General features: G+C 50.2%; 1 protein-coding gene across 2 annotated transcripts; it reads right to left on the bottom strand.

The window, feature by feature from the left end:
* Window positions 1–61: 61 nt before the first annotated feature.
* Window positions 62–14,190, bottom strand: INPP5B (inositol polyphosphate-5-phosphatase B). Of its 2 annotated transcripts, XM_064635044.1 has the most exons (22): window positions 13,899–14,190; window positions 13,655–13,734; window positions 13,152–13,249; window positions 12,745–12,774; window positions 12,165–12,275; window positions 9,428–9,521; window positions 8,126–8,296; window positions 7,299–7,400; window positions 6,802–6,916; window positions 6,072–6,188; window positions 5,557–5,744; window positions 4,954–5,065; window positions 4,710–4,819; window positions 3,979–4,114; window positions 3,377–3,487; window positions 2,635–2,797; window positions 2,244–2,479; window positions 1,945–2,064; window positions 1,495–1,579; window positions 1,039–1,166; window positions 680–791; window positions 62–421 (listed from the first exon to the last, which is right to left on the bottom strand). In XM_064635044.1, exons 1-22 carry the CDS (start codon window positions 13,953–13,955, stop codon window positions 297–299), a joined length of 2,601 nt encoding a protein of 866 aa, XP_064491114.1. In that variant the 5' UTR covers window positions 13,956–14,190; the 3' UTR covers window positions 62–296. The 2 variants fall into 2 exon arrangements, with proteins under 2 accessions (XP_064491114.1, XP_064491115.1); XM_064635045.1 differs by lacking the exons at window positions 12,165–12,275; window positions 12,745–12,774; window positions 13,152–13,249; window positions 13,655–13,734; window positions 13,899–14,190 and adding an exon at window positions 11,822–11,864.
* Window positions 14,191–14,550: the final 360 nt, after the last annotated feature.

The raw sequence follows: 14,550 nt of genomic DNA, 5'->3' as shown, positions 1-14,550 counted from the left end.
AGCGTTTTATTTAAATAGCGAGGGCTCAAAAATCCCAAGGTTTCAAACAAGTTAAATAAAATACAGTGTGAATATCAGCTTTTATATTTTTTGCTTGTCTACATACAGCTTATTTAAAAATTTTATATACTTTACAGCATAATCAGGTGTCAAACAGCCTGACCTGTGCCTTCAAAAGCAACAGATTGTATAAAATACTGTGATATCCAAAAAACCAAAAAAAGCCGGTATAATGTACAAAAAATATTTTTACAGTAATTCGATATCTAAAAATGCAGATTGGCTGCATCTGGAATTCACGGTGAATTGTCTTCTCTCTCGAGGAACTGGCGGATGAACTGCTGGGCTTTCCTCTTCTCGGCTATGTCAGGGGTGGGATGTCCGGGGGGAGGGCGCAGCAACAGGCCCCCAAACACACTGGCTGCAGGGCAAAGCCACACAGAGGCACAGTGAGAGCAGCAGGACACCAGTGGCCATCCCACCAACCTCAGGGTACAGCGCCTGGGCTGGGACAAAGCTCACGGCCCCCCACACCTCTGGGTCACTTCCCCACTTTTCTAGGTTCCTGGTTTTTTCTATGGACTATTCGAAGCTTCAAAGCAGTGTAGACCACAACTGCACTCAGGTGGGAAATGTTCTATCACCCTTCTGAACAGAGAGATTATTGTGATTGCCTTACCAAGAATATTCACATCCAGGTGGTTTTTCCCCGAATTTTTCAGTAGTTCTCGTAGAAATGCCATCAGATATTCAAATACATTTTTATGGCACACTGGCAGGCTAGAGATAATCTGAGGAGGGAAAAACCCAACATTTATATTGCAGACACAGCAATGGCTTCCAGCTTTACCTACTCCAAACACCTCCCTCTGCAAGTGCCAACAGCTCTTCATAACCCAGAAGCACCAGTTCCAGATCCTTTCTATGACCAGATGCCTGAGTTACTGAGAGCAAAACCCTGTGAGTGGTGTGACAGAGGCCAGTTTGCCTCCCCTCCTTCCGGAATCTGAGCCAGTCCCACAGGGAAGCTGGCCATACCTGGCTGCTCAGCCAGTAGCTGCTGGCACTCTCCAGGCAGGTGCTGTAGAACCTGGAGCAGATGACTGGCTCAGGCAGGCTCTCCAGGAACAGCAGCAGGGCTTCTGCCACTGAGTGGTTGCTGCCCACTGATCCAAACATGGTTAAGGAAGAGGCAAGCACGGCAGGATCTAGGCTGGTCCTATTTCTGCTGAAACATGAACCTTTGCCTAGGTCTCCCCAGACTCCTCCTACTGCTCCCAGCTTTGGGTTAATGCCCTGGACTCCACATGGGGAGCTGCTGCTGTTGGACCCTTGTGAAATTCATCAGCATCACAAGGACCCAGAGGAGGCTTTTGGAGCCACAGGAACTGCAGAGCTCAGCTACCCCAGGGGAGAGGCAGCAATTTAAAAACCTCTCTCAGCTTTGACCACTGCAGCACAGTGAGCCTGCCTGGGCATCACCCAAAAGGATACGGAAGGTATCGTGCATTCCCTTGTCCAAACAGTCTCGGATCTGCTCAAACTCGGACCTGAGGCCTGGCTGCTGAAACAGGTCCTCCTGCAAAGACAACCCTTGGTCAGTCCAAGGAAAATAGAAGGGTTTGGGGTAAATAGAGCATCCTTATAATCTGCCTGAAAAACCTCTCCAAACTGGAGGTTACCACACAAGTCTCACCAAGAGCAGCTCTAGTAAGGCTGTGGCACTGCAGTGAGGGCAGTGCAGGAGGACTCTGCTGATGCCTGCACACACAGAGCACAGGCACCAGCACCAAACAGTGCAACCCAGGGCACCAGGATCACTTATCTCCGAAGGCCTTTGGCCAAACACCCCCAACTCACAGTGATTGCTATTATCAATATCTTCTTCAAAACTCAAAAAACCCAAGCAGCTCATTTTGTGTTTCCAGTACAAACACTGCCAACCTGTTGGGAAGCATTGCGATACAAATGATCCACCATCATCCACAGCTCTTTTGGGATGTCCATAGGCTTTTCAGCTTGAGCAGGATCAGGATCATCACTCTTCTCTAGTGGCATCAGGGTCTGAGGGAAGGCATTGTGGGGAGGGGAGACAAACACACAGCTAGGCAAGTTCTTATTCAGCTCAGTAAAAAGACTTCACAAAGCTTATACCTGAGAATTGAAACGTGTTAATAACAACAAACAGGCCTCAGTTTTAATGGCTCTTGTGGGTTTGGAAAGGAATCTTGTCTTTAACTCACAAGTCTCCGAATGGATTCTGCTGACATGTCCTGGATCGGTTCCCTCATGTAACACAGAGTATGGATGGGAGACCCAAAGCAACTTGGCAAATAATTGCCTGTTACAGACAGAAAATAATCCTTCCCCCTGTTAAGATGTAAGACCAAGATATCTTCAAGTTTTTCCTCTCCAGAGTTTAAGCAAGTAGCCGTTGATTTATTAACAAACACTTCCAGCTCAACTGTGATCTCAGCATCTGCCAGAAGATGATAAAAAAGCCAGACTCAGTTACAACCGGTATTAAACCAACAGCCTGTCAACAGGCACAGCACTCTCAGAAGAGCAGAGAGAACTAAGCCAGAAGTGGACAATATCAACTCATTAACATGAAGGGAACAAAGAGGAGCTCACCTGAAAGCAGGAAGCCCTTACTGGGATTAGCAATCAGCCACTCCTTGCAGTAGGTTTCCTCGTCTGGTTTGCTGATGAATTCGAACTGGCAGGGCACTTGGCCATTGTGGATTGTAAACCTCTCTACCTGCAGCTGCATGTATTTAACATCCTCAAAATGGATCTAGAAACAAAGTCAGTCAACATCATCAGCCATTTCACCTTGCCAAGCCCCAGCAGCAATTCTTGTCCCATGGTTTAATCATTAAGCAGCAAGACACCCAGATTAACCCTTTGCTCCCACATCCCATCTCTTCCAGGACTCCAGAGGATCACCAAATGCTCCCCTCAAATATGAAATCGAAAGTGAGATAGCTGTAGCCTCAAATGTGTCCTGGGCTCATCTTTATAGTCCCCAACACACAAAGCAAATGCTGGTCTTTGACCTTCTCCACATCCTTCAGATTCTACATTTTATGTTTCAAAGAACAAGTCAGAGCAAGGGTCACAAACTACCCTTTTACTTTTTCTCTCTCCACCTCAGGAGTAACACACCCTGCCTTTCAGCCTTGGGCTGTGATCAGAATTTACCAGCATCTAAACAGGAACAAAGATTCCTAGGGCTTGTAAACAGAGAGAAGCTGGAAGTCAAAATATTCTAGGTTTTGGAACCAGACCCCAGGCTCTAGAATCCATCTTCTGCTGCTGGGGTCTGGGGTTGCTCAGTTCCTGCAGGGAGTGCTGGCACATGGCCATGCCCCACCTCTCTGCGGGACAGCGTCACCGAGGGAATGTTGGCGTTCTCCAGCTTATCCAGGGAGCGGACTATTTCCTCAAAGGCTTTTCGATAGAGCTCCTCATTCACAACCTTCACCTGAAAAGGACATACACCGAACCAGCTGGCATCTGCTGTGCCTCTGCAGGACAGCTGGGACACAGCTGGAAACATGGGAAGTGGTTTGATTCTAGAGTATAAAACCCACGTAACGGGCAGAGCCACTTGGAGCAGTAATGCCCCAAGATCTTCTCAGGATCCAACAGTAAAGGACCTTGCCATAACTAACAAGAGCCACTCAGTATCAGATCAGCTTTTTTCTAAGTCTCAGAAAAAAAAAAAAAAGGTTTGACAACACACTACTGTGTTCTCAAAGAACACCGACAGATATTCAGGCATTGTCCTGCTTAACTTGAGTATCAGTTACACAGCCCTTGCTCACTATGACCAACAATCCCACCTCTGTATCTGATCCAGCCCACCTTTCAAGCCATTGTTCTCTGGGGGTGCCATAAAAGCAGGAGAGGGAAATCAGCAGGAGAACCTCCCTCCCCACCCAGAGGACAAGGTCAGCAGAGTTATTTCCTTACCCCAATATCGAACACGGAGCTGACTGGCTTGTGGTCACTGAGCTTCAGGGCCATGTGGCTGCGATAGCTCAGCTGGGAAACGTTCTGCCCCTTCCAGAGGATGCGATCACACCACGCTGGAACACGACACTTCTCACTGAAACAGAGGGGAAGATCACAGTTTCCAGGCACAGTTCAGGTGCAGTAACACTGCTCTCCCAGAGACTCAGGGTTTCCTGCCATGGCCTGGAGCTCATTCTCTATCAAAGTGGTATTTTTAACAGTTTCTTTGAGTAGATATAAAAACTGATTGTCTACTATGAGGTATCTCTAGCTCATGCTTTACTTCCTCCTTCTTCAAAAGTGCAAAATACAATTAACATACAAAGCAATACTCAGATATTTTTGACCATAAGAGCCATAAATTCAGGCTCTGTGTTTAAAGTTTGCATTTATTTTTTTCACTGACTGCTGCACAGATTTCATTTCTGCACTTGCAGCTGAAGTTCCTGGTTTGGTAGCAGCAGGTGAGCTGCTCTGTGAACTGTGGTTCACATTATGGGAACTGTGGTTCTCACATGCGTTTAGAGAACAGCACAAACACTCCAAGTCAACCCTGGCTGGTCTCACCTGAGCAGGTACAGCAGAGATAAGCAAATAAGAGATCCTGCAATTTTTTTTAGCCTTGTTTTTAATTCCTTCAGAGGTAACACCAGCCATTGGTGGCATCACATCTGAGGCGATCTCTGTACCTTGTGTCCCAGTCATCACAGCCAGCATCATACTTGTATGTTGGCTGGAAAGAGATCTCTCCCTCTGTGAAGCCTTCAAAGGCTGCATTTGCCTTCATTTGCCTCTTCAGCTATGAAAGAAGAAAAAACAAAAAGTTTCATTTTAGGTAAGCTCAAGCACAGTTCCCACATGTGCTAAAAGGGAGGCCAACAGTTTGTACTGAGCACCCTCAGCACTGTGTGCAGGCAGGTGAGACATCAGTACCTGGTCATACTGGCAAAGCTCTGGAAATGCTTTCTCCTCTATGAGCTGCTTCACTTGTGCCACATCCAGTTCCTCCAGCCGATAGTTGAGGTCCCCCAGCCACAGGATCACACTAAGAGAGAACATATCCCAGAATGTGCAGATAGACTTGAGGCTCCCCTGGAGCCTGGCCATGGGTGGCAGCTCCATGGGCTCTCCCCACCACAACCCCCTGGGTGCTGCAGCTGCTCTCACCAGAGACAACAAGAGTGAGCGCTTCAAAGAGAAACTACATTTTCTACCTTTGCCATTTTTAATTACTGTTCTGCATGTTTGTCACTACCCCTTAATAACTGGTGCTGTTACCATTCCACAGTTGGGCAAATCAATGCTGATTACTGCCCCATTCCCACTCCATGCTTGAGAATAAAACAAGGCCTGGGAGAGCATAAGGCAACAAGCAGCCTGTCAGAACCACGAGGGTGAGCACTCTCCAAACCAGGTAAAGCATTTCTGGCCCTTCCAGCTGACATTCAGGTCACTGGGGACCCCTCCTCAACCCCAGCACGTTAACGTGCTCCCTTGCCATGTGCCATGATTCCCAAAGCCAGATGGGAAGCATACTCGTGTTTGCCAATAGTGAGAGGGGGCAGATTTGGGTCTGACTGGCAAAACTGCATTCGAGAGCAGATGTCTTTGAAGTCCTGGTTCCTCCGCTCATATTCCTCCGTGTGAGCTGCGAGGTGAGAATTCACAATGCACACGCTGGTGTTATGGAACTTAAACCTGATGGCAACACCACCTTTGTTACCCTGAAAGACAAAGACACTGGTCAGAAGCTTCTACACCACAGATGAATCCACAAATGAGTTACTGGCAGTGCACAAGCCAGAAGACTTTGAGACAGGCTGTTTAATTCCAGAGGAAGGAAAAGGCTGAAAATGCCAATCAGTGATTACTGCTTTGAGCACTGGCAAGCACATGGCAATTCCCTCTCACAGTGCCCTGAGCTGGCACAGGGATAGGGTTATCTGCTTCTAAAGGCAGCCACAGCCTTTAGCTGGAGGTACAACCATGGCATCCAAGGAGAGGGGCTCTTCCAAATCTCACCCCCTCTTGTGCACAGTTGCCATTCTTACCATCCTCCCCATGATTCCAGTTCCCACAGTCTCAATTTCCACCTCAGAGATGTTCAAAGCAAGATCTGCCTTCACGTACAAGAGGAGCATAATTCCCACCAGCCGCACAAGCTTCACCTGAAAAACAGATCCTAGTCCATTAAATGCTGGAATGGAAGAGGTTTGCTGAGAGAAGGCACATTGCTCCCCATCCGTAACATGGGTCACCAAGAAGAGAGTTCCAGGTCCATTCGATGCACCAGCTGGGCTCACAGGACACAGCCCCCCAGCAGCACAGCCCAGGAAGGGGTCAGGGAGCAATATCCCAGTACAGGAAGTTAAAGCCCAAAGCAGGAGTCTCAGCACAAGGATAAGCACATGAAAGGAGCTTCCCTTCAACAACAGAGATAAGAGAGGAAGCAGGAGCCAAAACAAGCAGTATTCCTCCCAAAATACCTTCACAACTCATTCCACCATGCATTGTGGAGACAGACATGGAAGAAACTACGGAATTCCCTGTTCTCCTCCCCCAAGACAGCAGGAGCTCCCTTTATGTGGGGAAGCCTGGCTCTGGTCTGTGTCCTGCCCCTGCCTCAGCACCTGCACAGCAACACTACCTATGGCACCTGCAGAGCCTGCAGACCATGAGCCCCTGGAAGACACAGCCATTGAGAATGAGAGAAAGCAAAGGGAAAAGAGGCCTAAGTGGAAAATGAGTCCACACTCAAACCTCCCCAAAAGCCACGTTTACCTTTGCATATTTGGCATCTGGGTGAAGACTATCAGTTACAGCTTTAAACCATTCTTCTTCCTTCGGTGTGTCATTGAAAAAGAAGGCTTCTTTAGTCAGATCAAGCTCCTGGAAACTGTGTTAGAGGAAGGAACTCATGGATGCATGCACTTGTTTATAACTCTCCAGCTCTTTCCTCTGGGAAAGAACTAAATCAATTTACACTCAATTTATAACTGAAAACTCCAATTCAGTTATGCTGATTGTAGAGGTATGTTAAATGTAAAGCTTAATTACTGTCATATTACATCAAATAGCACTAAGGACTTTGTAACACTGAGAGGCCAAGCCCTACCAGACCAACAGCCCTTTCTGGCTGTGCACACACCCACCCTGGAGCTGTGCAATGCACCACAGCAGTGCCAACATCCCTGTGGTGTCCTGGCAGAACTCCTCTCTGTGACAGATCCACCAGCACAGCCCAGGTTTGGGACAATGGGCCAGGGAGAGACACTCACCCCACGCAGTAAATGTCTGGAGGCTCAGCATCACAGCTCAGCCAGGGCTGGAGGCTCTCCGTGGGCGACTGCCCATTCACGTTGTATGTCCCGACAAAAACCCTGCAAAGACAGGGACTGAATCCCAGAGCCACAAACTGCAGAGCACAGGAAATACCACTGCCATCAGCCAAGTACTTATGGGTACCTAGAACTGACACATTTCCAGGGGAAATTAAGAAACTGTGACAAAGTTTAAATCCCTAAAATGATTTAACAACAGCAGCATCTTTACAGACACGTTTTACAGAAGGACACACATTGTATACACAGATACACAGTATTAAAGAAAAAAATAAAAATAAGACTGGAGCTGTGCAGTAGCAGTTTGAAATGATGAATTCACAGAATGAGATGCATAAAACAATTTCAAACACAGTAATGTTTTGGTCCTATTTATATATTTTATCCAAGATCTTTCTTATGAGCTTATTGGAAGAATTACATGGATAAGTAGTGGACAGAAGTGGAGAGGGAGAAGGCTGAAGTGCACAGAGCAGATGCCTTTCCAGACACTGTCTGAAATAAGCACAGAAAAAAGTGATTTCAAGAAGGCCATTTTCTCCACAAGAACCATGAGGCAAGCCTTGACAAAGACATGAATGAAATTCTGCTCTGCTAATGCATAAATGAGGAAAGAAAACAATTCTGGAAGGTATGGATCATACTTTTGTACAGAGTTTCCTGTTTGCGGGGACACAGGATGAAATAACGGACATGAGTTATTCTGACAGACTGTGCTAACTTACAACCCACAAAAATAAATTCTTCTCAGGAATGATCATCACCTGTAGTTCTGGATGTGCGTGTAGGAATCCTCCATTTGTGCAAGCTGAGATTTAACAATAGTATCTCTTAGTCCAAACTTTGGTTCTGATATGATCGAGGCCTTGTTCGAAGCCATGAGGTGGGAAGGCTGGACTTGTTCAGTTCTCACTTCAGGCTTGAGTTTATTTTGCCTGTAAATGAAAGCAAAACTGCAGATGAAGCCCATGCTATCCACACACCTTAACTAACTTATTTCTGCCACCGAGACCTTGATTCACATTTTTCTGTCTGTTCACTAAAGACAGATAATATTTGAGATAAGCCGAGAAGACTGAAATGAGCATTTCTTAGCAAGGTTCAGATCTCGAGAGGAAACCAGTTTAACTAACTGAAATAACAAATGGTTTTCACTATTCTGGTTCAGCCTGTCAGTGCAGAGCAGGCCTTACTCACACTTGGATATTGATACAAAAACTGTACACTTTCCCTGCTTATTGTAGCAAGGAGATGGAAATCTCATTTCCTGGTGCCTCTGCTCAGCCCTTCTGACCTCAGCTGGAGAATGAAGAACTGTGTTTGTTTAAAAAGCCTTCTGTGGAAAACTTCCAGCTCTGCCCAGAGTGGGTGGGGGTAGAGGTGGTTTGACTTTGTGTCTCCTGGCTCTGAAACTCCTTTTGCAACAACAATAATGCCACAGCTTGGGAGTTCCCACCAGCAAGTGGACAGCATAAATTTAAGGTCAGAACCTGCACACCAGTGCCAAGGACAGCACACAGACAGACTCTGAAGGATATGCAGCAGGGTCCACAAAGTCCTGGGAACTGGAAAATGAAACTGTAACTAAGAGTGTATCTATGAGACACAGTGGCCCTAAGCCAAAGTTGTCTGAATTCAAAACAAGCAATGCTAGCAGGTCCTGTCCCACTCAACAGCCAAAGTATGCCCAAGTAGGGGACTGGCAGGGCTGTCTCTGAGGGACTGGGATGAAATTTCCACTAACGTTTTGACAGCATGCTTATGCTGAACTTTTTTCTCTCTTAAATCTGCAGATTCTCATCTCAAAAAGTTGCCAACTTCCGCTCCAGACCCCCCCTCCTCTGTGCACTGACCCACCACAGCTGATGGAACTGGTAATGCAGCTACACAATTGCAATGTGGGGGTGCAGAGCTCACCCCTGGCCCTACACAGAGACCCTCTGAGGAGGGAGGCACAGCTAAACTGGCACAGAAATGTGGCCTCCACCATCACTCCTCACTCGACCTTGCACAAAGAGCTGATGTGCACAGCTCCCTTCAGCTGCACACCACACAAGACCTCCTACCTGGGAGAGCTTCTGTCGGTGGTGGTGTGGCTGCAGCTCTCACTGAATGCAGCCTTTTTTCCATTCTGTTTGATACCTTCAGAGCCAACCACTTCTGGAAAAAAAAAAACCACAAAGTTTCACTTTAAACACAAAGTGTTCTTCAGTTTATCAACACGATTATACAAACACTGGCAAAAATCTGTGGGCAGAACATAATTTAGATTTGTGTGGAAAAACAAAGAGCCCTGCAGTTTCTCCTTCAGTTATCTGAGAGTTTTAGCTTACTTTGACCCAACTGTTCTGTGATGATGCAGCTTCCCTTGCAGAGGAAGAACTGACAGAAGCCACAGAGAGCAGCAGAACTGCTGCCTGCTATGGGAGTGTTTGCTGCTGGCTCTCCCTTACACAGCTAAGCCAAAGCAGAACTTAGCAGCACAAAATCCAGGGCTTTACCCTGGGAATCTGAAAAATGTATGTTAATAACAGATTTTTCCTTTCTGAAGCAAGACAGAAAGTACAAAGCAAGGAATAAAAAGGGGAAACAAACAAACAAACAAACATCACAGTACCCTTTAAAAGGTTTCTACCTGTCTGCAAATACCCAGCAAGGCACAGGCGTCTCCCCCCTTGAGGCTGGGCAGTACAGTCACCCCACGGACCCACTGAACCTCAGCAGAAACATCTGCCTTAATGCAAACTGCACACTCCTAAAACAGTAACAGGGCTGCTACCACACAAATCTAACTCACCACAGGTGTGACACGAACCACATCACACTACCTTAGCAAAATCTGACCAGTCTTTCAGCTTTTTGTTTCAGTTACAACATTCTGCTCCTACAAGTGACAAAATAACAAAGAGGATTCTAGGGGTGAGTCTCTGCGTTTAAGATGCACAAACAGCAATCTTAAGATCATGCTCCTTAGCACACAAATCTAATGGTGATGTAGAAATCATTAAGATTGTCAGATTCTAGGCATTCAGCTGAGCTTCTCCTTCAAAGCACAACCCAGAAAAATTTAAGATGTTATTGCTGTCATAGAACATTCTGCAGGACAAAAGCACAAACCAGAAATAGAACTTGCAGTACTTCACCCAGGCTCTCAGGACATAAACCAGCTAGCAAGAGGTGGCCAAGTTCTCAGCCTGAAAAACCTCTCCTGCCCAAGAACCCTCTGAGAATAGACTGTGTAAGAGGATTTATCAGAGCTTGATGCAGAAGAGCACATGACTCAAGCCTCGCTGCAGATCACACAGCCCAAGTCACGCAGCATTGACCAGGAGCACACGGAGATGCCCTGGGGAGTGTGGGCCTGGGGACCTGGGACACAGCGTTTTCTCCATGGGCCTTGAGCTCTCAGTCAGTGCTCCTTGAACCTCTGCAAGCTCTCCCCATAACGACCATGCAACATCCCTTGAGAGTGACAGGAACCAACCTGAACTTTCAACTCAGTGGACAATGGTTACTTTTGTGCCAGGAACAGAGCAGAATCCCAGGCCTTATTACCCACATGGGATGATGCCACCCAGCAGCATGCAGAAGGCATTAGTGCAGAATGGAAAGACGTGTGAGCCCGCTGCTGACACAGATGCTACGTGATCCAAAGATCACAGTCACATATGACACCTTCCATTGTAACCTCATGGGTGGAAATCAGCTTTAGGTAGGATTCTCCTAAGAAAGAGATTAGCCTTGGAAAAGGGCTATTTCCTTTAAATAAATGTGTATCTAGCCACAGATTGCTGTAGCCAGAGGTATCTTCAGAGGGTAGCACTCTGAAGTGGAATAATGACCTTGTTCAATAACTGAACTGAGCACAGAAATGCAGAGCTATGTGCAGAGGTTACATAGGTGCAGGTCTCGGACAGGATTTGCAGTTAAATGAGATTTAAGCAGTAATAAAGGCGTTCCTGTTAAGAATGTGCAGTGACATTACAGTATACTGCTTTACAGCAAGAAAATGTATCATATCTCCTGGATAAGGCAGGATCCATGCTTAGTGTCCAAAGGGGAGAATTAAATTAGTCTTCATGCAGCGAGAGGTGCCCAGCCTAAACGAAGCAGCATGCAGCAGACACGGCAACACTCAGGTTTTGAATCCCACACTGACTTCCAGGAATTGCTTTAGCTCGGAATCTTCTCACACGTGCACTCTGCAAAGCGGGAAAGGGCCCCGGGCGCGGCCCGTCCCCACCGGCGGAGCCGAGCCGGGCACAGGGACCGGGGCGCGAATCGCCGGAGCCTCGGCGGCGGCTCCGCGCCCGCGGCGGAACCGACCTGCCCCGGGGGCAGCGGGAGCCGAGCCTGGCGCTGCCCCTCCGCCTCCCGCCCCCGGCCCCGGCCCGCCGCCCCGGACAGACGCCGGCGGGGCAGCGCGGCCCCCCCGCCCGCCCCGGCGGGTCCCCGCTCACCTCGGCGGGGCCGCCCGCCCGCGGACATCGCCGCAGCTCGGCGCCGCCGGCCCTTAGCTCGGCCCCGGCCCGGCCCCAGCGCCCGCCCCGGCCCGCCCCGGCCCGCCCCCGGGAGCCCGTTCGGCTCGGCACGGAGCACCCGCCTCTGCCCGCAAAAAACACCGACCGTCGCTGCCGAGCCGTCCGACGGCGGGGAATCGTCACGGGGAAGGGGTGAGCGCTGAGCGAGGTTCAGCACAGAGAGGCCAACGCTGCTCTCGCACACCCAGAAGAGACGAGCAAACGCAACATTCCTGCCCCGCCGGACCCTCCCCCGTCCCAGCCGCACCCGCAGAGCTCGTACCTGGGCTGCACCTGCTGAGCTCCTGCAGGAACGTGCGCGTGTGGGAGCCGAAGGGCAGCCGCACGGTCAGCCGGCCCTCTGCTGAGCTCATCTGGACAGTCACGTCAGAGCCTGAGGACATCAGGAGAAAGAGCTCCTGTGGGTCGTGCTGCCAAGCCTTCAGAAACCGAGCGTTTCTCCACTCTACACTGGTGGATGCACACGTGCATGCAGCCTTCGGCAACATCTCCCCATGATGCCTTAACATGTTCCTTTCCAACATTTTACATGAGAGTGCCATTTAAAAATATAAAGATGACCATTTATAATAATTTTTATTCTGACAATAATTAATCTTCCAGCAGCAGTTTAAAAGCGTTTGGAAAAATCATTCCCTTGGTTGAATGGGGCTGACAATGCTTGTTAGCACTAAGTAACCGTGGCCAACAGCACAGCAAGTGCCCCAAGAGGAGCAGGACATGAATCCCCGCCCTGGCAAGCCCCCCCAGGACAAGAGCCCCCAGTCCTGCTCACTGTTTGCAGCTGGCACAGGGCCCAGAGTGCCTGTAACACAGGCACTAAAAACAAGCACAGAACTCACCAATGATGTGACGGTCACTGTCAAGTACAACTGCAAAAGTAAAACAAAGTTCAGTTGAAAGCTAAGCAATAGATTTGCAGATTGTGCTGATACTTTGAGGTCAGGGAGCTCAGCAAGTTCCTCCAGCCCCAAACACTCCTGGCAGGAACAGAGCCAGCAGAGCAAACCTGCCAGGCAGGGGCCGTGGCTGGGGCCCGGTGGGACACGGGTGCTCTGAACCTTGAACAGCCCTGCCAGCAATGCCACGTGACACAGGGCAAGTGTCACCAGGGATTACAAACTAAAGAAGAAATGTGAAGGCAGAATAGATTCCAAACTTAAGGAAGTAGAACAACAAAGTATGGACTCCAAACCCCTCCATCCTCTTCTTTGGAGGTGGCCACTGAGCCACCACAGTGTGTCAGTACCTTCTTCCACTGCAAACCCATCTGTGATGGGGATTACTCTCTCCAGCCAGACATCCTCAGCTGTGATGGCCATCCGACGGTGAGTGTACACGTAGATCCTGCAAGCACGGAGCCGACATGGAGGCAAAGACTCCTCAGTTCTGGCGTGTCTGCAGCCACTCACAGACCCCATCCCACCAGCAGCACCTGCTAGCGTAGCCTCATGCAAACCCCAAAGTAACTTCTCAACCACGTACCACCCGCCTGCTCACCCCATCACTTAAATGACGTGTTCACATCACTGGCAGAGCAGAGCAGAGCAGCTCCTCGGCCTGGGGTTTCTTACTGACCACCCGTAACATCAAGGCATCATGCCTTCAAACCGCTGCCCTACGGGACCGCCCCGGGTGGAAAGCCCTCGGGATGGGAGGGGGTTCTCGGGCGGCTCCCGAGGCTCGTGAGGGACCCGCAGAGCTCCCGCGTCTCTGGGATGTTCTCCCCGCCCGCCCCGCCCCGGTACCCACGCGTGCTGCCCGCGGTGCTCCACCAGGCCCAGCAGCCGGCTCTCCGCGCTCTCCCCCGCAGACAGGAGGCCCTGCACCGCCTGCGGCCGCGGGTCAAGGAACGGCAGGACAGCGGCAGGGAGCGGGGACAGCGGCAGGGAGCGGGGACAGCGCCAGAGGGCGGCGGCGACAAACCGGAGGGAGCAGGGAGAGGGGCCCCCCCGCCCCGCACGGCTCCGCGCCACCGGGGCCCGCCAAAGGATACGATCCGGCAGGTCTCGCCCCCCGCCAGGCTCTCCTGGATGGCGACCGACTGGTCCATCTCCGTCCCGGCAGCGGACGGCGCTCCCCGGGGCCGGGACTCGGCGGCTCCCGCGGCGGCGGCTGCGCGCTCAGTGCGGCTGTCGCGACACGACACGACGCGACACGGTGCGACACGACACGGTGCGACACAGCGCCCCCGGACTCCCCCCAGCCGAGCCGGGGCCGCTCCGTTATCGCTCCGCGCCGGGACCGGCCGCGGGCGGGGCTCGGAGCCGCCGGAAATAACGGGGCGGGAGGGTCCGGCCGGGCCGGACGGCGGCCGAGCGGACAGACAGGCACCGGGGATGCGAACGGCCGGAGAGGCACGGCCTGCGGCTGCCCCTCCCGGCAGGACGGGGAGAGGGAGAGGAGGAAGCTCTGGGATTGGCAGACGTGGAAAAAGTTAATTTCCAAGGAAAATCCAGAGATGCCCTTTTTTAAGTAGCAGCTTGAATTATTTTTTGTTGAATTTCAAGACAACCCAGCACAGGAGCCAACTTCTAAGCTGCCGGGTTATTATGCAAATAAATTAGTACAGAGTGTGGGAGCAGATGCTGTAAAATGCCACCAGTCTTTTGTACTGTAAAGACAGAGCCTGGCCGAAATCAGCCCTT

The sequence above is a fragment of the Pseudopipra pipra genome, chromosome 24 (genome assembly GCF_036250125.1).
Source record: "Pseudopipra pipra isolate bDixPip1 chromosome 24, bDixPip1.hap1, whole genome shotgun sequence".
NCBI classification, from domain to species: domain Eukaryota; kingdom Metazoa; phylum Chordata; class Aves; order Passeriformes; family Pipridae; genus Pseudopipra; species Pseudopipra pipra.
The sequence above is the reverse complement of the archived record's forward strand: the minus strand, read 5'-3'. Positions and strand labels throughout refer to the sequence as shown.